This window comes from Pezoporus flaviventris, unplaced genomic scaffold, assembly GCF_033815535.1.
Source record: "Pezoporus flaviventris isolate CSIRO_AGI_PZ_B2104156 unplaced genomic scaffold, CSIRO_AGI_Pfla_v1 ptg000057l, whole genome shotgun sequence".
Classification (NCBI taxonomy): Eukaryota; Metazoa; Chordata; class Aves; order Psittaciformes; family Psittacidae; genus Pezoporus; species Pezoporus flaviventris.
In genome coordinates this window covers 7,679,101-7,700,399 of record NW_026892605.1, presented here as the reverse complement: position 1 = coordinate 7,700,399, position 21,299 = coordinate 7,679,101, and the positions used below count along the sequence as shown (strand labels likewise).

At 37.0% G+C, this 21,299-nt stretch overlaps 1 protein-coding gene across 4 annotated transcripts in view; it reads right to left on the bottom strand.

Moving 5' to 3' along the window:
- ZFR (zinc finger RNA binding protein) overlaps positions 1-21,299 on the bottom strand; it is a 46,786-nt gene that overhangs the window by 2,464 nt on the left and 23,023 nt on the right. Inside the window, exons 7-19 of one of the 4 annotated variants that reach the window (XM_061469546.1) lie at positions 20,574-20,765; positions 18,559-18,859; positions 17,427-17,620; positions 15,438-15,557; positions 14,392-14,537; positions 13,854-14,016; positions 12,028-12,233; positions 11,658-11,808; positions 10,051-10,192; positions 4,905-5,002; positions 3,994-4,089; positions 840-951; positions 635-732 (exon numbers count right to left, since the gene is read on the bottom strand). In XM_061469546.1, coding sequence (XP_061325530.1) covers positions 635-732; positions 840-951; positions 3,994-4,089; positions 4,905-5,002; positions 10,051-10,192; positions 11,658-11,808; positions 12,028-12,233; positions 13,854-14,016; positions 14,392-14,537; positions 15,438-15,557; positions 17,427-17,620; positions 18,559-18,859; positions 20,574-20,765 — 2,019 coding nt within the window. Of the gene's footprint in view, positions 1-634; positions 733-839; positions 952-3,993; positions 4,090-4,904; positions 5,003-10,050; positions 10,193-11,657; positions 11,809-12,027; positions 12,234-13,853; positions 14,017-14,391; positions 14,538-15,437; positions 15,558-17,426; positions 17,621-18,558; positions 18,860-20,573; positions 20,766-21,299 lie in introns of those variants that run through there. The other 3 variants (XM_061469547.1, XM_061469548.1, XM_061469549.1) reach the window with 3 other exon arrangements.

The window sequence follows — 21,299 nt, the reverse complement described above, 5'->3', positions numbered from 1 at the left end:
ATTATCCCCTCTTCCTTCCCACAACAAAATCAACGCTATAAAATGTGTTATGTCACATTTGCTGCTTCTGTAAAAAGTACATCATCTTAGCATAACAATACTGTGGTTTAGCTACTGGACTTGAACTGAAGCAGCCAAGGCTTTTCAAACACCCAATTACACATTAGTAATCTTTAGCAAAAGGATCAAATGACGAGATAGGGGCAGTAACCCTGTAAGTTAACAAGTGTGAGTGGTCAGTACTGTAAGTGTATACAATAAATGAAAATGTGTAAGTTTAATGAAAAAATAAACTTACACATTTATTTATAAAATATTAAACGCTAATGTAACTTTAAATCTAATAACATACTGTTGTAGAGTGAGCATCTTTACAGATATATACGTATGGGAGTGCTTCAAATTTTTCATGAAAATATGTTAATTATAGTGCAGAAATGAACACGATTATAGATCTTCTATTGTGACATGTTCATTGCCTAGCTTAACACTGTTAAGACCAAACTGCATTCCAAGAAAGTAGAATTTACGTCTACCAAATACCTCCATTTAAAAAACAAAACCAAACTACAAGTAAAAACCACCCGCAAAAACTGCCATCATATTTAGTTACTTCACACATATATTTCCTTACCTGTGCACTTGAAGTAATATCCTCTCGTTGCTGATCTGTCATTATAGCAAGTGTGTCAAAAGGATCTTTTTCACAAGGGTCCAGAAGGCCAGGACCACCTACAATGGTTAGGCTAATTAGTAGCATATCTCTACATTATGTCAACCGTTACAGATTTTACATCAGTCAAGTGTAAGTAAACAGACACTGATCAAATGCAACTTGCCTTTAAGGATGATTCCTGAAGATATACACTCAAACACTCTTCTCAGTGCATCCCCAGGACTCTGTGGCCCCGTAGCGCTGCTAATTGCTTTTTCCACAAGCAGCTCCATAGCCTAGACCAACAATAAGAAAATCCAGCCAATTTAGAAGACAGATTAAACAGAAAAAAGGTGCTACGTTGTTCAGTAATTTTGAATCCGTAATTTTGAAGAACATTACACTTCATAGAGCACTTTCAGTTAAATGGAAAAAAACCCCAGACATTTTGTAAGTAGCTCACATATTTATACATAAATAATTATATAAATAATTATATAAATATTTTATAAAAATTAAGATGGTGCAAGATTAACACTGAGTACTGATACTTCTCTTCACAAGTTGTTCAAAAGTTTTATAGGAATGTATACAGCAGCAGCATACATATGCAGGTAGACAACTTGTCTGACCATTTTTTGAGACCATAAAGCATGCTGAGTTACAGGAATCTGTCAATCACATGAATAAACAGCACACAGTGAATCTAACAAAATTCAGAAGACGCTTCTCTACGACACTCTTCTACAAGAGTACAGAAATTTAAAGCACCAAAAATTCAATGATAATTCCATGTTTAAGTGGTTACTAGCTCTTCAGTTTAGCAAAACTGAAGTTCACAGCAAATTTTCTCCTGGATATTGGCTAACACTAACTCAAATGCTAAATAAGTGTGTGTAAAAAAACCCTTGATGATAAACAGGTTTTCTGAAATGTATACATCATTTGGTATTGGTTAAATGATTTAAATTATTAATTGTATTTTAAACATTTTTACTGTGAATATTTCCATGGTTTGTTTTTATTAGACACCATTTTTTTCCCAGAAAAATCTATAGCAGATATTTACAAAAGTAAAGAACAGCTTTCCTTGTTTCTTTTTCAATATTAAATGGCTGTTTCAATACCACCCTTTTTGCAAGTGTAATTCTCAAACTGAGTGTCTCTCTTGGGTTTTGATGTTTTTTTTTTTGTTTGGAGTTGTTTGGTTTTTATTTTTAGCCCTCCCCCTCTTCACCAAGTTACAGTTGTTTAAATGTTGCCTTTTATTTTTACTTTCCAGGAGTAAATGGCTATTCTGATACATGCAAGTAACTATAGGCAGTGATGATTACAATCTTTAACTAAAGGTGCCTCTTCTTTGCCTCTTTTAGCCCCATTTAACTCACAAGTTTCAGTTCTTGAGCCTAGTATTTCTATACTCCAACTGTGTCCCTCAGGATTTAGCAACAGTAATTTAGTTAATTTCAAGTTCAAGGCAAAATGCAGCAGGAAATTAAAAAAGCAGATCATGTTTTTGCATTTACTCAAGTCTAGCTCTTTTGGATCTTCACAAAAGTCCACAACTTAATCCTATGAAAATGTGAATTATGGTGCCCTGGTGTTTATGTGAATGAATGACTGATTTTAAGTTCGAAAAATCAACCTTCTAACTTGTTCCTTCTAACTTGTAGGAACTTGACAAAATTCTTCTAATTTAGTTTCTATTTTTAGGTACATAAAGAGGAGGTTACTAACATCCATATTCAGACTTGCTAACAACTTCTATTTGTACAACTGCTTGGGTTCTTTTCGAACAGCTCTGGCATCTCTGGGTTATAACAGGCTTCAAGCATACAGATTAGGAAAATTTCTGTATTCAGAAAAATATATTTCATCAATCTACAAAATTCCACCTGTAAGTGGCAGAAATTACATATATTTAAAATCACCATTTTCATTCTGCCATTGTTTTTATCAGTAAGAGTTTGCCAATGGGCCAAAAGAACAGCTGACTACACAGACTTCAGTGTTCATTCTTGTCACTGACAGTACATCAGGTACCAGGAGCAAATCAGGAATCATTTTTGGAGAGAAATGAGCCTTTGCTAGGCCCAACATACTACTTCATAACTCTCTTCCCTTCTGGACATGCCTTAGACGAGATAATGTGAGGAATAATATTGTTCTTTATCTATGTGCCTGCTATGTGCTGCAGTAGTTCTAAGGATGCTCTTCTAAGAGCATGCCAGGATTTATTCTGTGGCAACTCAGTATCACAGTGACATTAAGAGGGCACTTACATACTTCTTAGCTTCTTTTGCTGTATTTGTACCGTGCACCTTTAATGAAATGCATCACAGAAACTGGCTTTTACTTTAACTGTTTAAAACAACCCAGCAATAACTGGCTTATTTTTTCCAGAAACAATACGTACTATCAGAAGTAATTTAATAAAACTGCCTGCAAGCTTAGTACAGTTGTAAAACACTGTTCACTGAAATAATGCCAACTGCTCAAATGGTCGACAATGTCAGCACTCTTCCTTTTGAAACTGAAAAGGAAGCAGCACAGTGTAACAGGACTTGGCCTGTGAAAGAAAACAATTAGAGCTAAGTTTACTTCTACACGACACCCACAAGTTCCAGATATTTTATTTCACACTAACTGTGTCCAGTCCACACACTGAGTATCTGTTAATGTTTGGAGCTCAAGCTGCTCTCCTGAAGAGCATCATTTAAGATAGCCAACGCAAAAGGAATGCTCCAAGAATGCTCAGCTGCAAGAATTAAAAGAGGTAATCCAGGACAACCTAGAGATTCAAGTGATACCAATTAAAATGCTAATGGTCACACATCCACAGACTGTACTGAAGTACTGTGGTATTTCATCTTGCAGAAGATACGTATTAATGATCATAGGAATTATTATGATTTATTCTTTCAAGTAGCTTTTCTGTTATCCCACATTAAATTATTTTAAATGTGCTTCAGTAGACTCCTAGCAATTTAGAGTGGGTGGTTACAAAAAAATGGATTTCTTCATACACAGTAGAGTTAAAAATGCTAAAATCTAGAATAAGAATGCTACCCACAAAGAATACAAAAGAATTGAGAGAATTCCTTTTGGGAAAAAAAACAACAAATCCAGCTCAAAATAACAAAACCTCAGAAAATTAATTTCTTAGAGGGAATCTGGATTATTTGTTGGGAAAAAACCTCCAATCAAACAAAATTCAAACAAAACACTACGTTACTTTATGAAAAAGTCTACACTGAAAACCTGTAGTAATACTGCCCTGTCCTTTACTTGCAGTACTATGTGTACTAAAAAGACTCATTCAAAAGAACATTACTCACCCAGCTTGGAAAATCAGACCAAGTTGGAACACGCTGACAGAGGTCACGAAGAATACGTATGATAATCACACAGGACTGCAGACCATTAGCTCTAGCCTTGAGAGCAATACAAAATCAAATTAATTAATCCCAGCACCTACAGCGAGTAGGACTTGCTGAAAGACTAAAACACCACTGTTCAATGGAAGCTCAGACACAAGATTGAAACAAATCACTCTACAACTTTATTCCATGAGCTGCCATTTACAGCAGTATTTTACACAGGGTTAGTAATTTAAGGTGGTAGCAGTCAAAGTGCACAGGTTATACAAGAATAACATTTCTTGATCCCCTGTACACTTTTGACCTATGTTCACTTGTAACAATAAATACAGTATCTTTCTATATTAGAAATGAAAAGGATAAAGTAAAGATCTAAGAAATAGGTATAGAGACTGAAAGGTCAAGGGAATCTGTTTGGTTTCTTTGTTGTGCCTTTGCCAGAAGGCAAAGTCACTAAACCAAACAGTTGCTTCTCACCTTTCATTCCCTACACTTAATGCAATTAAAGAAATAGGAAAAAAAGTCTTAAGTCTGAACACAAAGCTTTAAACACATATTCCATTATTTAAAGCAAAGTTACTCTGCAGCCTTATGGAATATATAACAAATATACAACATATGATCACCCCAAGCGAGTCAAGCTTTCAACATCGCCTTCTCAATGACCAGAAAAAAAAAATCACGTCAAATGAGCAATAACTGCATAAAGCAGTTCCTTCATACTCAACCTTCTACATTTAAATTTAGGGACCAGAAAAATATTATTAGCATGAACAACGCTGAGTGTTTTCACACAGTTAAACATTTATATTGCAACTGAACTAATCTCTCATAAGGCTACAAGAAGAAAGTAAAATGATGTTCCGAACCTGGAACCACTTAGCGTGGCGTAGAGCAGCCAGAGCGTCAAGGCATTTTTGCCTGTCCAAGACGTCCGGTGGGTCTTTCACCATACCCGAGGTTACATCTAAAATGGATTGAATTGGCAAAATGCAGTGAGGAATGGGTGTTTGACCAGGTGAGCAAGACACTTCCTCAACGTAGCTTCAATGTCACACATGCCATTTAAAGTTTAAACCCTTGGACAACAAATGTAAATGCTCAACAAAAGCCGTTCAATTAGGATTAGGGCATCTACCCAGTATAAAGATCAAGAGCATAGTATACTTTAGCTCTGAGGTTATTTTCAAATGCACTGCAGATTATGCAATGCGTAGTACTTCTTTATTTAAGCTAACATTGGGAAAACACATATCCCCTAAAATTAAATACTGAAGGAAGGATGGTTGGACACAGTGCACCAGCACAGAGAACACAAGACAGAAGGAACACAAAAATCCACTTTAACCAAGTAGAAACATTCAAACTTAGCTTCTTGTAAATTTTAATAGGCCTCTGTTATTTGGGACCTGTTCTTAAAAGAAAAACTAAGAATAACAAATCTTAAAAGCACTAGATGATTAGTAATGATGTTATTTTTACCATACCTTGAACTTGAAATTATTTTGCTTTAAAAACCTGACTAAAAGAACATGAAATGTTCTTCAATATTACTGATTTCTAATACTTTCTAGGACCTTTTCCTTACTTATACAGATGAAATTCCTCAACCCATAATATATGCGCTCCAGTATCATTTAGGATGCAAGGAAGTTCTGAAAAGGGACTGCTTTAAGATTCAGCAGAAAAAGAAAAGGATTAGTTAAGAAAATAAAGAAAAAGCAGAATGTCTTAAAGAAAATAGAGCAGCTGTTGTATATTTAAGTATTCAGGAAAGAATTTAATTGCCAAACTGACTGCTTTGTTACCAAAAAGGATGAGACTACAGGCCCTTTTGGAAGTGGTTTAAGCAATGGAAGTGGAACCACTGAACAAAGTGAAATGGTATCCTCGGGCTACTTAAAAATTGTACAGATATAATGCAGTGATCAATTTTCAATCTTTGATTTACTGATTGTGGAAATGGCTATTGTGACCAGTAACAAAGTATATCGGTAGCGTAACTGGTGATACACAAGATAATTTTTTAAATTTGAGGAGTTGGTTGTATTGAACAATGTAATTTACTCCAGCAAGATACAAATTTAGGCAAGTCAGAGAATAAAAAAAGATTAAAAAAACTGAAACTCATGAAACATGCCTACAATGAGATTAGGGTTGCTGCAGAAAGATAGCTCTGAAACCACCTGTTTTTACACAAATGCAGACCAAGTAGTAGAACAGTTTACAGAGAGCTAAAAAGCCATGAATGAACATGGTACAATTTTGCAACACAATAATTAAACTTCATATGAAGTATTACATTCAGATTTGAGCATTTTTTTACCAATTAGTCCCATTGCTCTGCACAGGCCTAAAAGGCAGAGGATTTTAAAATATGAACAAAGCTGAGAAGAACATAGGTATCTTCTCACACAGATGTTCAAACTTACAGACTACATGTTAAGGTGGAGAGATGAAAATCTGCACTGAACAAGTCATTTACAGCGCAAATGAAGACATTTAAAGTGGTATTCCCTTTAAAACAAAACAAAACAAAACCTCAAACCTATACAAGGGAGGTGCCAGGTAAGATAACTGATGAAACAAGTACAATCTGGGTATAAGAGACAAGGAGTACATTTAGAGAAAACCCACAGCAGGAAAAAAGTGGCAAAGTAAGGCTGAGAAATGAAAAATAAAAATGGGCCTAGTAGCCTCATCATCATCTAATGGTTTGGGTTGGAAGGGACCTTAAACATCATGTAGTTCCAACCCCCTGCCATGGGCAGCCAATTGCTTACATCAACATTCATAATTTTATGTTCTTCTAAAACTAATATGCAAATAGGTGACACTGTGCAAACTTTCAGCGCAATGATTACATAATTTGAAAGTCCAATTACTTCTAGCTCTGAAAAACTTCAATTTGGTAAATAATTTTACTAAGAAGAACTACAGTTTAAATACGCATAAAAGAATCTTACTCCGTACTGGAAATATTGATCTAAAATGTGTTACTAAATAGATACCACGGGAATACCTTTGAAACTTAAAACAGACTTTGAAAGTCAGAAGTTGCCAAGGCACCTATTGCACTGAGAATACATTGACTGAAAAAATTAATCAAGGAAACTCTTAATATTTAATCTGTGGATTTTTGCATCTGTTTCACATTTCAGGATTAACCCCTTAAAGACTATTTAACTGAATTCAAATGCCTAACCTACCACCCTGTTAAGCTAAGACAAAAAAATGAATTAATTTAAAAAACACAAGTGTGAATTCTTACTCTGTATAACTTAATTTATTACTAGCCTAAATATAAGGGGTTAATCTTCAGTTAGACATGCTGTGTCCACACTACCTCTTCATTAAAAGTTAACAGGTATTTCAATTTCAGTAAGTTTTATTATGTGAAATACATTTTACCCAGTCAACTATTTCAAGACTAGTGTGAACACTGCTTAATTCTAGGAGAGAGACAAAGACAAAAAGGAGGAAAAAAAAAAAAAAAAAGATAAAAACAAAACACAAAGTAACAGTAGATGCTAGGACTATGCATCCAAACCCCCTCCTTTTTAAAGCATGGCAGGTGTGACACTGAGCTTTAGAAAACCTTGGTCAAAAATCCTTCCGATGTCTTGGCAGCAACCCCTGACAGGAATCAAGTCCCTCTGCTAGAAGGCTTTGGACCGGGGCTGTTAGCTAAGGATAAAAGAAGACACACGCGCACACATATATGTGTTTATAAGTATGTACACTTTGCCGAAGGAAAGACTCCATCCACAGCAGGGGTTAGAGCACTTTGAAGATATCAGATTTGGCAAACTGTCAAACGCACAATACTGTAAGAAACAGTAGCTATGCGGTTAACAATTTTATTTCACTGTGTTGTTTTTAGCTTTTTCTCACATAATTATACATCAAACATGATTCTACTCCATGTGCAAGTCTCAGTCTCATCTTTACTCAAACTTGTTCTTCCGGTAAAGCCTTCCTTATACCTGAACTAGCTCCCCAAGCGGGCTAAAAAAAAATGAAAACTTTAAATCATTGTAAGACACAGAGCATGAGAAGCTGCAGAAAGAAAAAACACAAACACATACAGTTACTCTGCAGCAGATAAGCAGCAGTCTTCGTAATAATGCCTTCTTTGCTGCAGTAATTTGCAGTTCAGTCTTCTATTAGCTGTAGTTTCAAAGTTAACTTTTCTGTACATCCATTTTATACTGCTCAGTGTCTTGGAAGAGAAATCTAACTTGATTTTGCTTGCCTAGAGGCAGTACTGCATTCAGCAGTGAATAAACTCACAATGATCATTTTAACTCAAGTGTGGGTCAGACAAAAATAGAGATTTGTTTCCTTTAGGTGGCATAAATTGAGGGATTAATGGTAGTAATTTGAAATTTATTTTATTTTTAGTAGACATCACAGAATTTTAGGCCAGAAACTACCTAACTGAAATTGAGTACTGTGGCAGAAATCGGTATTGACTGCACTTTTGCACAGTACATTAGGAAATAAACATGGTGTTTAAGGTTAACTTAATTTCATGGATAATCTAATTTAATCATAAAATCTTTTAAGTTAAAGTAGTCTTTATAAACTTAAATGTGATGTTGGGTTCGGCACAGGCAAACCAAGAGTGTTGTTACACTTAAGATTGTCAAAAAACCAAGTAAATTCGGTTGAGCGTGACAGTACATGTACAAAGCCTTTATAGCTAGTAATAATATGCACAGCTTAAAAATCACGTACAAAACACTCTTTATGACTCTTCTTCAGAAGTCATCCAAGTGAGAGAATGCAGCTTAAAATTTTTCTGCCTCATTATGTAGGATGACTTTGTTAACACAGCTTGCTTACAATGCACTAGTCACAGCTACAGGACATTTACTAATGCAATATAAAAACCTCAAGTATTTTAGAGGACATGTAATGAGATGAAATAAAAAAACCCAACCTCTGTGACTTATAAATACGTATATACACAAGCACATGTATACATACACACATACAATTTTTTTTTAACTTGCATATAAGAAGTGTTAAGATAGTCTCAGATTTCCTATTTGTAGGTTCACTGTCAAACACCAGAACCCTGTTTGCCATGATCTCTTTCCACTATGAAAATACAGAATTAAAAGGAAACAAAAGTTAATTTTATCTGACCCGTAAACAAAAAGAACCAACGTACTGCAGACATTAATCATGCTTGTTGGCTTAAAAGCTTTTGGAGCTTTGAAAGTGTTATAGAACAGACCCTAAAGCAACACTGCTGGCACCAGAGAAACTGTGGATTTCAGAAATATAAATTGATTTACAAGCTCCACCTTTCTGCTTCAGCTCAACGACAAAGCCATTTCTCATTGTACTAGTCTGGGTTTGCCAGTTGGATAGAAGACTGATTGTAATACCAGGAGCCTAAATATACTCAAAAAGCACTCCAGACCAAAAAGCAACCTCAGAGAGCTGGAAAAAATCTCATTGCCTTTTTAAGTTAGAAGCACTGTTACCATCAAAAGTATTACAGAAGTGCATTTTAAGCGGTGCTCCTGTTTGGAACGTGTGATGGTAATACTGATCCAGTTTAAACCCCAAAACCTGTGATCTGATTTCTAAAACCGTACAATCTTTCTCTTTGGGCAAGACTGCTCTAGAAAGCCAGTTTATAGCCACTTGCTATAAAATACTTAGTTTTCCACATAATTTCAAAAGAGGGGAAAAAGCAGTTAAGTTTGTACCTTTTCCAGAAAGCTGAGGTTGGACATGCAATTAGAAATTTTAAAAATTAAATAAACTCATCATATAAGCATTTATTTTAACCAACTGTTCTCTACCAAGACTCATTGAAAAACAAGGTTTCGATCAAATACATGTGCCAGCATGTTGCCTTCCAGGACCTTAATGCCATCTTAAGCAGAATATATAAAACAAAAAAAAAAAAAGGAAAAAACAAAACAAAACAAACCCAAAAAAAACAAATGAAAAAAAAGGGTGAGAAAGAAGTAACATCTTTAACAACTTCCCAACCTCCATCCCTCATGTTCTCTTCCCGAATGACTGGAGATGTCAGTGTGATAGTAACTTGCATTTTGGGTTCCACACACGAATTTAAAATTATTGCTGCCTCTGGGACTGCACACTTGATATCGTATTTCTCAGGACTTATTACCTAAATATTGAGAAACAGAAATTTCTGTTAGCATGTGGCTAATAAAAACATAGGGAAGAAAATGGATTTCAACACAGTCTTCTTAACAGAAAAACAGAAACATGATATAATTACATGAAGCAGATACCTCTCTATTCAAAGAAACCACAGTGTACACAATTAGACATACATGTGGACTTCCATACTGTTTCCAAATCATTAATAAAAAATACAGAGCAGTCACTAGCATGCAAAAGACAAAAAACAAGAACTACCCAGAAAGGAAATTCATAGACAAGTAAGTTACACAATAAGAATCTTGACAGTTTTTGAGATAAAGAAAAACCTCAGTGCCACTTAAAATGTCAGCTGGATATGTTTCTCATTGGAACATAGGAGCCTTTAAAAAGCACAAAGATGCAGTGGTTGTTCTTCAAGCTTGCAGTTACAGCATGGGTACTGCTAGGTACATTCTATACTTGGCTGTCACAATGTGCTAAGAACAAAGGACAAGACAAACGAGAGGGAGAAGTATGCAAGACTAACTAACAAGGTAGTGATTCTGAACTGCTTCTTGCAACTAATCATTCTAAATATCCCCAAAAGGAAGCTGTAGACACATCTGTCACGTTCTTCCACAAACTAGAGGGACAAGTGACTTCTCCGCAAAGACAGGCCAAGATGTGTATTTTTTAAAATTTTCTTCTGTTCTTAACAAGAATTAAGCCAAGCTTATTTTCTAATTAACCTGATCCTGCGAAAGCTTCTACCATGCCACCGATACTGACGAACAATTTAGCAGGCGATACTGAAATACTAATGCTGTGACAAGCATTCTATAACAATGGTGAACAGGTTTTGTTCGGCAGAGAACAGACTTTATTCTGTACTTCCCTTCTGGTAGAAATACAGCAAATGGTTTATATTACTTCCCATGAATGGTCTAAGTACTTGAAGTACTTCCTTTTTTATTATTTTTATTTCAAATAGCCAAATTAAAACAAAAAAAAAAACACATTACAAACAAACCACACAAGACTTAGGTAACTAATTGTGGAACCACAAGCCGCTGACACCAATTGGAAACAAGATTATGAGTACAAACAGACTGGCATTAATGGACAACATCAACTTTCAGGCAACAAGCTTCCTGTAACGCTGCACAGATTACCTTTATTGCTGCTTGTAAATAGGTAACAGTCTTTCTTCTGTTAATTTTTATTTCTCAATTAAATGAAATCTATTAAATGATGACTGATACTAAACCACTAGCATACACACCTAGATACTTGTATGGGCACAATATACAGAAAGCCAAACATGCAGCTTAGTCTCTGAATTCATATGGAATCACCCAGAAAATGGAAAGAAACTAAACCTGAGCTATGAAATGTGGCACAGTGAGCCCTGAAGACGTTTGAATTCAGGATAGGTTTCACAGTATCTTTACAAAAATACTAAATCCAAAAATCTGTACTCTACTTACTGCAAGTTGTTTGGGAAGGCTTTCAGCAATACGACTGAGTAATGTCTTTGAAGGTTTCTCAGCACACAACAAAACAAGATTGACGTTTCGGTCTCCACGGAGTAGCAAACCTTTAGCCAAAACGCCTACTCGTAAAACTCCTTTCAAAGCTCTGTGAATTACAGTTAAAAGTTGCATTTAAAATAATACGAAAACCTTAAAACTAATCCTGAAAGTAGAAAAGTGAAATAAAATCAGAGTATTCCACATACTTCTGAAGTCATAATGACATATACCATATCAAAACCCAAACAGAAGCACTGATAACAGTGCAAGGAAAAACTTTAGAAATAAATGATGAAATTCTTAAGAAGTAAAAAATCAAAAATACCTGTCTTTACTGCCATCCTTTTTGTCATCTCCCTCTTTGTTCTTGCTTTTTTCATGATCAGTCATGTTGTCAGAAACAAGTTTCAAAGCACGCTCAGTAATGGAAACAATTTTCTGGACTGCCTGAAGTTCCTCCTCTGTTGGATATATAGCGGCATGTTTGGTCATCACATAGCGGTCATCAGAGGAGTCAGGGCGGCGAAGAGGCTAAAGAGATGAAAAAGCATGTTTCTGAAATCTGAGTATACTTCTAAGTTCACAACCAATAAATGACCGAAAAGCAATTGTGGCTAAACAACAGAATATTCAAACCTTAAATCACTGAAATGTAACAAAACATGAACTGGTGTCCTTAGCATTTTTCACTGGTCACAATCAATCACTGCTGAAAAAACATGAAATGTAATAAATTTAACAACCCCAGAATCAAAATTATCTCCCCAACACAAATATCTATTACCTGTCTATAAACTGAGAAATACTTGCATATTGCTGCAGAATAAAGTATCCATGATAGCATAATTCAAATACAAAGGGACCTCAGGAGGTCCTCACCTCCTCTGCAACCAGGGCTAGCTATAAAACCACATCATGTTGCTCAGGGCTTCATCAGGTTGGTTCTTGAAAACTGCCAGAGACAGAGGCTGCACAATGTTCATGTGGACAAAAAATTACTTCATGTATTCAATCTGAGCCTCTTTTGTGTCAGCTTAAGCTAGCTGTATCTCACCCTCTCATGACTGTAAAGAGCCTGGCTCCATTGTCTTTGTAAAGCACAGATATTAGAAGGCTATTACGTCCCTGTGAAGCATTCTCTTCTCCAGGCTGAAGAAGCAGAAGCCCAGATCCCTCAGTCTCTTCTCAGAGGGCACACACTCCAGACCCCTGACCATCCTGGTAGTCCCATACTTTTTTGTACTGGAAAGCCCCAAACTGAATGTAGCATTGCAGACTGGGTCTAACAAAAGCTGACTTCCCTTCACCTGCTGATTATGCTCCTGTTAATAAATTCCAGGATGCTGTTGGCCTTCATTGCTGCCAGGGCACACTGTTGACCCACGTTCAGCTTGCTACCTGCCAAGATCCTCAAACCCCTTTCAGCATGGCTGGTACCCAGTCTGTCACTCCCCAGCCTGTTGTTACTCCTAAGCCTGTTATCAGAACACGAGGTTATCCCTTCCCAAGTGCAGCATTAGACATTTGTCCTTGCAGAACTCTGTAAAGTTCCTGTTAGTCTATTCCTTCAGTCTGCCTCGGTCCCTCTGGTTAGCAGCTCTTCCCTCAAAGGTACAAACTACTCTCTCCACCCCAAAATGATTCAGTTTCATGCCAGCTCCAAACGTTATAAGCACGCACTCACTCCATCACCTTTCAATCATTGATAAAGTGCTAATGAGACAAAACCCAGGATAAAACCCACGTACTACTGCACTTGTTACTGACCTCCAGGTAGAGTATGACACACCACTAACCGTTATCCTCTGAGACTAAGAATCCAACCACTTTTTATCCATACATTTGTCCACAATTAGATTAATAATATTGTATAATGCAATTAAATAAAAGGAGTACACAAATCCAGAGTGACTTGTTATCTCAGAAGAAATAGTATTTGTCACGAAGGCATCCTTTTGTCATTTCAGTGGACTTATTTTGGAAGACAAGTCCACCTACACAGTTTCATTAGCATGTAATTTTTTCTTCACTTTTCCAAATCCTCTAAGAAGTAATGGAGACAACAGAAGTAGCACTGAATAATTTACAGCTCTTAACTATGCTTCCTGGTAAGTTATGATTTTGTCTTTTTCTTCAAGTTAAGAAACTCACAGCTGGTCCTTGGGGCTGCGGAGGCATTCCTGGCCTAACTCCCAGCAGGCCTAGAGGTCCCGGAGGACCATGAGGATATCCTCCATCTGGTATTCTGCGACGGTCATCCCAGTGGTGCTGCTCTTCCTCCATTCTCCTCCAGTACATGTCTTCTTCATATCTCCTGAAGTACATCAATCAAAGTGTTCTCTTTACACAGCAGTTATTACTTGCAGACATTCTAAATAAATTCTTGTAGGTCCTCACTAACTCATTTCTAATAGTCATAAGCAAATACCACAGAACTCTAGAGACTTAACTAAAATGAATGGTTATTTTGGAAGTGAGTCTGAATTTACAGCAAAATAATTCTAGTAAGTCTGCATTCCTCTTGAGAGGCTGAACACTAAAACAAAAACACCAGAGGTATTACAGAAACTTAAGACAGTACAGAGTTCCCAAAACAAGTATTCAAGAAACGTAACTACAGAAGCAGGGTTAGTTTTGGATAATCTGACTGCAGCTTTGTCTTGTTCATTGATAAAAGAGAATGCATTACCTCATTTCCATCCTCCAGCGTTCTTCCTCTTCTCGCCTTCGCCAGTATTCTTCTTTCTGCATTTGTTTCCTCATTTTCTCTTCTTGAATTTTTCTTGCTCGAATACTGGGCTTTACTTCTACTTGCAAGTCTGGGTTTACTTTTTTCTAGTTCAGAAAAAATAATGAATTAAATGTTGTTTTTTCTCTTTTCAAGGTTACAGAGTTCTTCTGAAATATTTAGCACACACTACTGGTCTATGGTAAAATCAAGTAGAGTAAAATGCAGTTATGGAACTGCTTCCAGTAATTTAAAGAAAGGAAATATCAACATACTACAAACAGCATAATTCCCTCTTCACTTACGTGAGAACAAAGCAATTTTAGACTTAAGTGTTGTGAAATACTAAATAATTTGCTGTTCATTCTGTAGCAAGATGAAAAAGCATTTCATCTTAACTAAGGTATGCTTTTTGATGCCCTGCTCCTCAAGGGTTCCTCATACAGGGGCATAACCATGAGTTACTGAGTAAAATTTTCTGGCAGTTTTCTTCTTTCATCTCTTTCACGATTATGCAGGTCCACTGTCTCTCCTCTGATCACAGTAGATTCTTCCAATATAATCTTACAATAATCAGCATGCACACCATATGTCAGTAGAGAGGTATCATTCATGACTAAAAAATCTGCAACACTTGTGACTCCACAAAAGGTTTATGTGGTTTATCCTGCCAAAAACACTGAGCACTACTATTTTACACTATTTGTTATTCATGGTAAATAACAAAGGACCTACTGTTGCTTGCACAGGTTGTACTGTATTTTAGTGTTGCAAAGGTTACTTGAAAGCAACGTTCAAAATATTTAAAAAAAAAAAACCACAAAAATCCAACTTCACAGTCTGCATTACTTCTTTAAAGGCTATACTTGTTAAGAAATATATTCCTGTATCTTTTTTTATATGCTGCTTACTCAAGAGTACCTGATTTGTTCAATTCTGTAAATGTAAGAAGTTGCAGTCAGTCAGCTGTCACGAACTGCAACAGAACCATCAGCATTTCTACTAACCTTATATTGAAGTCTGTGGCGCCGCCCTTTTAAGTGCATCTCCTTGGCATTAGGATCATTAAAACTGCATTCACAAAGTTTACAGTGAAAGCGGATTACCTTGCCTTCATCATTTCTTACCTGGAAAATAAAGTGATACCACATTTGGGATGTGTTATTTGGGATATTTGCTTAAAAAAAAAACAAAGCCACACCAACAAAATCCCCAAAACAAAGCTGATGTAAAAATTAATCTAATTCACTGACACTAGATTCAGACTACATGCTAAAAAGTTCACACAGTAACTGAAAGAAGGCAAAATAGAGCTTTCAATTTACAGACACACCATTTTGCTTGGTAATGAAGAACAAAGTTCTTCCATCTCAGAGAGTACATATCTTTAAACAGAAGCCTGAATATGCTCAGTTGAATTACAAACCTGCAAATCATGAAAAATTTAAATCAGACTTCACTTGCCTTTCTCATGTCACTCACATGAAGAATGTCCCACTGAGCATAAAAGAAGCACACACAATACAAATATGCAAACATGCACAAGCCTTTGCAGGTTCAATGACTTGTCATTCTCATACTCAAGGAGGACCCAGTGAATCACAGGTCAGTCAGCCTCACCTAGATCCCTGGGAAGGTGACGGAGCAGCTAATGCTGGAAACCATTTCCAGGCATAATAAGGGCAAAAAAAAAATCATCAGGAATAGTCTGCATGGCTTCACCATGGGGAAGTTATGCTTGACCAACCTGATAAACTTCTGTGATGAAATGACAGCCTGGTAGAGGGGAGAGCAGTTGAAGTTGCCCACCTGAACTTAAGTAAGGCCTTCGACACAGCCTCATCATAATATCCTCATACAGAAACAGTTGATCTGTGGGCTGGATAAGCATATAGAGGTGGACTGAAAACTGGCTCAATGGTGATCGGTAGAAAGAAGCCTGTTTGAAGGCTAGAAACTGGCAGTACATCCCAGGGATCACCATTACATCCAGTACTGTTTAACATCTTCATTGATGATCAGGGTGACGGGGCAGTGTGCACTCTCTGCAAGTTTGCCCATGACACAAATCTGGGACGACTGGCCCATATACCAGAGGGTTGCACTGTCATCCAGAAACCGGAGATCTTGATGTTCTGGAGCAATGAGCTGACAGGAATCTCATGAAGTTCAAAAAGGGGAAGTGCAAAGTTCTGTACCCAGGGAAGAACAACTGCACCACTTTATGCTGGAGGCCATCCTGCTGAAAAACAGCCTGGCTGAAAACCCTGGGGGTCCTGGTGGACACCCAAGTTAAATGTGAGTCAAGCTGAGTGTGTCCTTGCAGCAAAGAAGGTGAATGCCATCCTGGATTGCAGTAGGCACGGTATTGCCACCAGCTGGAAGGAGGTGATCCTTCCCCACTAACTCTGTCCTGGTGAGGCGGTGAGGCCGCTCTTGGAGTCCTGTGTCCAGCTCTGGGCTCCCAGTACAAGAGAGACATGGACATATTTGGAGAGAGTCCAACAAAGCGCCCACAAAGATGATGAAGGGACTGCAGCATCTCTGTTCTGAGGAAAGGCTGGGAGAGCTGGGACTGTCTAGCCTACAGAAGAGCAGGTTGAGGCAGGATCTTAATGTTTAGAAATGTGTAAAGGAATGGTGCAAAGAGGACAGAGCGAGGCTCTTCTTAGTGGCTCCCAGGACAGGACTAGAGGCTGTGGGCACAAACTGGAACACAGAACATTTCCTCCAAAACACTTTTTTACTATGAGGGTAACTGAGCCCTGGCACAGGTTGCCTGGGGAAGCTCTGGAATCTCCATCTATGGAGATACTCAACAGCTGCCTGGGCTTGGTCCTGGGCAATGGCTCAAGGTGGCACCACTTGAGCAGAAAGACTGGATGAGGTGACATCCAGAGGTTCCTTCCAACCTCAACAACTCTGTGATTCTGGTTAATGTTGAACAAATTTTCACTAATACAGTTAAAAAATATTACATGTTTTCATATCAATACCTCCTCCACATAGTCATGGCCCACTGGCTGGACATCACTCTGCAAAGCAGCAAGAGTTGTGGGAGTCACTGGTTCAGCTGATGTCTCTGGTTTTGTTTCCTGTGTTTGTACTGTAGCAGGAGGAGTTGTTTTAACAGTTTCGGCTGATTTCATCTCTTCCAGTTTGCTTCCTGTTGTCTGAAGCTTATTGCCACCTACAAATCAAAAAAGTTAAATCATTAACTTTCATAAAATGAGAATACGATTACACATAATGTGCAAACTGAAGACTTTTTCTGCAAATATCAATGTAACGGCCAAAGCATTATCAGTCATTTAAAATGAATTAAAACTTAAACATATTTCAAATACAATTAAACATTTTAGAAAATAAGTTTAACAATATTCAAGTTACTTAGACACTTCACTTTTCATTTCAGCAAGAAAAACTTCTGCTTTATATAACTGACATTTTTATTATATATATTATAGATATATTATACATAATAATTTTCATGCTGAATGGACTAAATGAGAACAACTCAGCAAATATATTTTAATAATACCCTTTTTGTCATCATTTTTTTATCCATTTACAAAAAACCTAAAAAGCACTTTAAAATCTTAAAATGTCTGTACTAACAAATGTAATATACTCTCAATGTTGCAATTGCACAGGTCTTTCCTTGAAGAGCAGGATAGCTTATTGTGGAATTGCTGGTTCTCAACTCTTAATATCTGTCATGCTCATTTTAAAAAGAAACTTCAAAAAAGTTTCCACTGTTACAAGGATGTTTCAGTTGCCCAGTTATCAACTGCCAACCTCCCCCAGGTTGCCTTAACAGTCCAGGCTGTAAACTGAAACCAAGAGCAACTGGACTATGAACCAGCAGCAGCTACAATGTAAGAAACCAAAGGTGGAAGGTTTCTTATGAAGGTGGGAAAAGCCTCTGAGAGAGCTCCGGTGGAGACAACTGGGCAGAAAACACCATAAATTTTAAAGCACAATCTTTATATAAATTCTTATATTCACCAGTAATTCTCTTAAACACAGAGTTACTCAAGTATAAAGTTAACTAAATATGTTTGTATTTACTGCATTAAGTCTTATAAACAAATATAGAATAGGTTAGGTTTCAAAATAAAGACTGACTTCTGTACTTGCCAACAAAGTTTATTTTCGGTGTAGATATTTTCTTTACAGGTATATTAGCAGGAGTTGAAGATGTTTTGTTGCTGGATGCAGTATTAAGTGGTGTGTTTGTCGTGGGAGTAAGAATTTTCACTGCAGAAGATGCAACAGAGGAGTTCACAGTACTGCTGCTAGTTGCTATATTTGAAGCAGAGGCAGTTGGTTTAGAAGCAGATGTAGATGTTGAAGAAGTAGCTTGTGTAACCACATTTGGTTCAGTTGAAGGAATGGGCTTGCCAAGTTTTGTGTGCAACTTCACCACCTGTAAAAATGAAGAAAAAATCTTAATATGAACCCCCTGGAATAACTATAAAAAGTTATGTAACACAAACATCACGTAACTAAAAAAAATCAACTAACTAAAAGTTAGTTATTGCTTCTTTACAAAAAGTGATCTTGGCAATCATACAAACACACACAAAAAAATCCCTACACATGTAAAAGCTCTTGTCATCTGTAACAAGAAAGTAGTTAACAGTTACCTCACATTGCTCATTTCCATTAGAAATTCAGACATTTACTCCTAAAGCTGTGCAGATGAGAACGGAACGCCAATAACTCAGAAGTCAGTGCAACTCCAGGAAACATAATGCTCCAACTGTTTCAATGTGATTGTTTTGTTGCCTGGTTGCTTTTACTCTTCCTCCAACAGTGTAGTGCATAGAAATATCTCATTTTCAAGTAATATTTGTAAATAAAGAGATATTTAATAGAGATTCAACAACACTGTCTCCCTTGATCGCTGTATTTCAAGACTATTCATATTTAAAGAATTTCCAGGTTGCCTAGCAAAACCAAACAGATTCCCTAGGCAATGGTTTTCTTTTTTTAAAAACCACAACAAAAAAAAGGCCTATCTGCAGAGATAGTTAAGGAGTATGCAAGAGGTGTACTTCAGAGCTCTTTAGTATCTCACAGAAAGTAAAGAGGTATACGCTTATTCTTAAAAGCAACAAGCAGAGGCCTTTCCACAACATCCTTGAAATAGAGTAATACTGCTTTTTGGTGACAGCTTATCACCTGAAAAAGCAAAATACGTAGTCCATAAGAACAAACCATGCAAAATCACAGCAGTACTGTGAACTCCTCCTGTGAACACTAAGCAAGTCTATCTAAATACAATCTTTGCTCTTGTGGGAAATGTGTTTTAAATCTAGTGAGATTTATGTATTTTAATACATACAATTAGTGATGCCACTTTGTACAGTGTTCTAAGGTGCAAAATATTCAGCTACAAAACCTGAATATTAATACTGTATTTATTCCTAACATTAATCTCTCCAGAGTTATGAGGAAAATCCGTATGCTGACACTGCATTTACTATTGTATAGCTGAATTTAAAACACAGGTCACAGGGGTTTGCAGAGCAGCCCACAGTCTTTATTCCACAATACCCACCTAACTGCACCCAAACAATAGGGAAAACATGATTATCAAAAGTCTTTCAATTTCCTTATAAGATCTACTACAGGACATTGTTCTTCACTCCCAATTGCCAATTTTCTTTGCAGGAAAATACATAATATTCCTGTCCCTCAGCACTGACTCAGTTTACAGTGTTTCAAAGTGCACTGAAAGCTTCACAGCACCAGAGGATTAAGAAAAATACCAAGAAAAGTCCTGAAAAGAATGAGGAGGCACAAACATGCAACTGCATGTCCTCATTGACCCTTTTCCCCAACTTACTCTACATTCTTCCTACAATTCACATACCCCAAGACACCCTCTTCTCATTCATGCCCCCAATACACCCTCTTGCCACTGATGATACATGGTAGCATTTGTCCCACCTTCTTCCAACAAGGCCCTTCCAACAGTAAGCTGAAAGATTATTTTGAAATAAAAAGCAGAACCAAATGTCTTTAAACAAAATAATTATATTATAGGGTTTTGCATATTTTCTCTTCTCTGAGAAAAAATTATGTGAAGAAATACACAAATGACTTGTATAGAAAGAACAAGAGAAATCTCTTACTTTCTGATGCTTGGCTCCACGGATATGGGCAGCATAAGCATCTGCCCCTGTACAAGACACATCACAAAGCTCACAGCGCAACTGATTCTGAGTTCCACGAGCAGAAGTGCTGCTATTACTGGTGTTCTGGGAAGCTTTTAATGCTGCTTCTTTCTTTTTGTGTTTCTGGCCTTCCAAGTGCTCTTTATAAGTCTGTTTAAACAATACGCACACAATAAGCTGTCTTAAGTACTGCTTGTGCATCATTCATGTGAGTACATGTAATACAGAACATGGCATAAAACACATGCTTTGTATAACAAATATTTCCTACACTGAGCATTTCTTCCACATGACATGCTCTAAGGCATTAGCAGGACACTTCTAAGACCAATATATTGTCTTCTCCACTGCCAGGATTCCATTAGGTAATACAATGTGGGCTTTTCTCCTCTGATGTCTCACTTCCTCAATCAAATACTGGTCAACACATATTACTGGTGAAAACCTGATATGATCAGAGAACTGCATGGAGAATGCACTGCATTCAACTTCCTTGATTTGAATTTTCCTTGAACAAGAGCACAGTGATCAAGAGAAGGAAAAAAATCAATTTAAAAGAAGGCAGTGCATAAATAAAGCTGTGCTGAAAATGAAATGCAGAAGTTGGTATTCGTTCATACACAACAGTTATTCTGGATTGCTCTCTGGCAATCTAGAGAGCAGCAGGGTGGGAAGTATTGACAA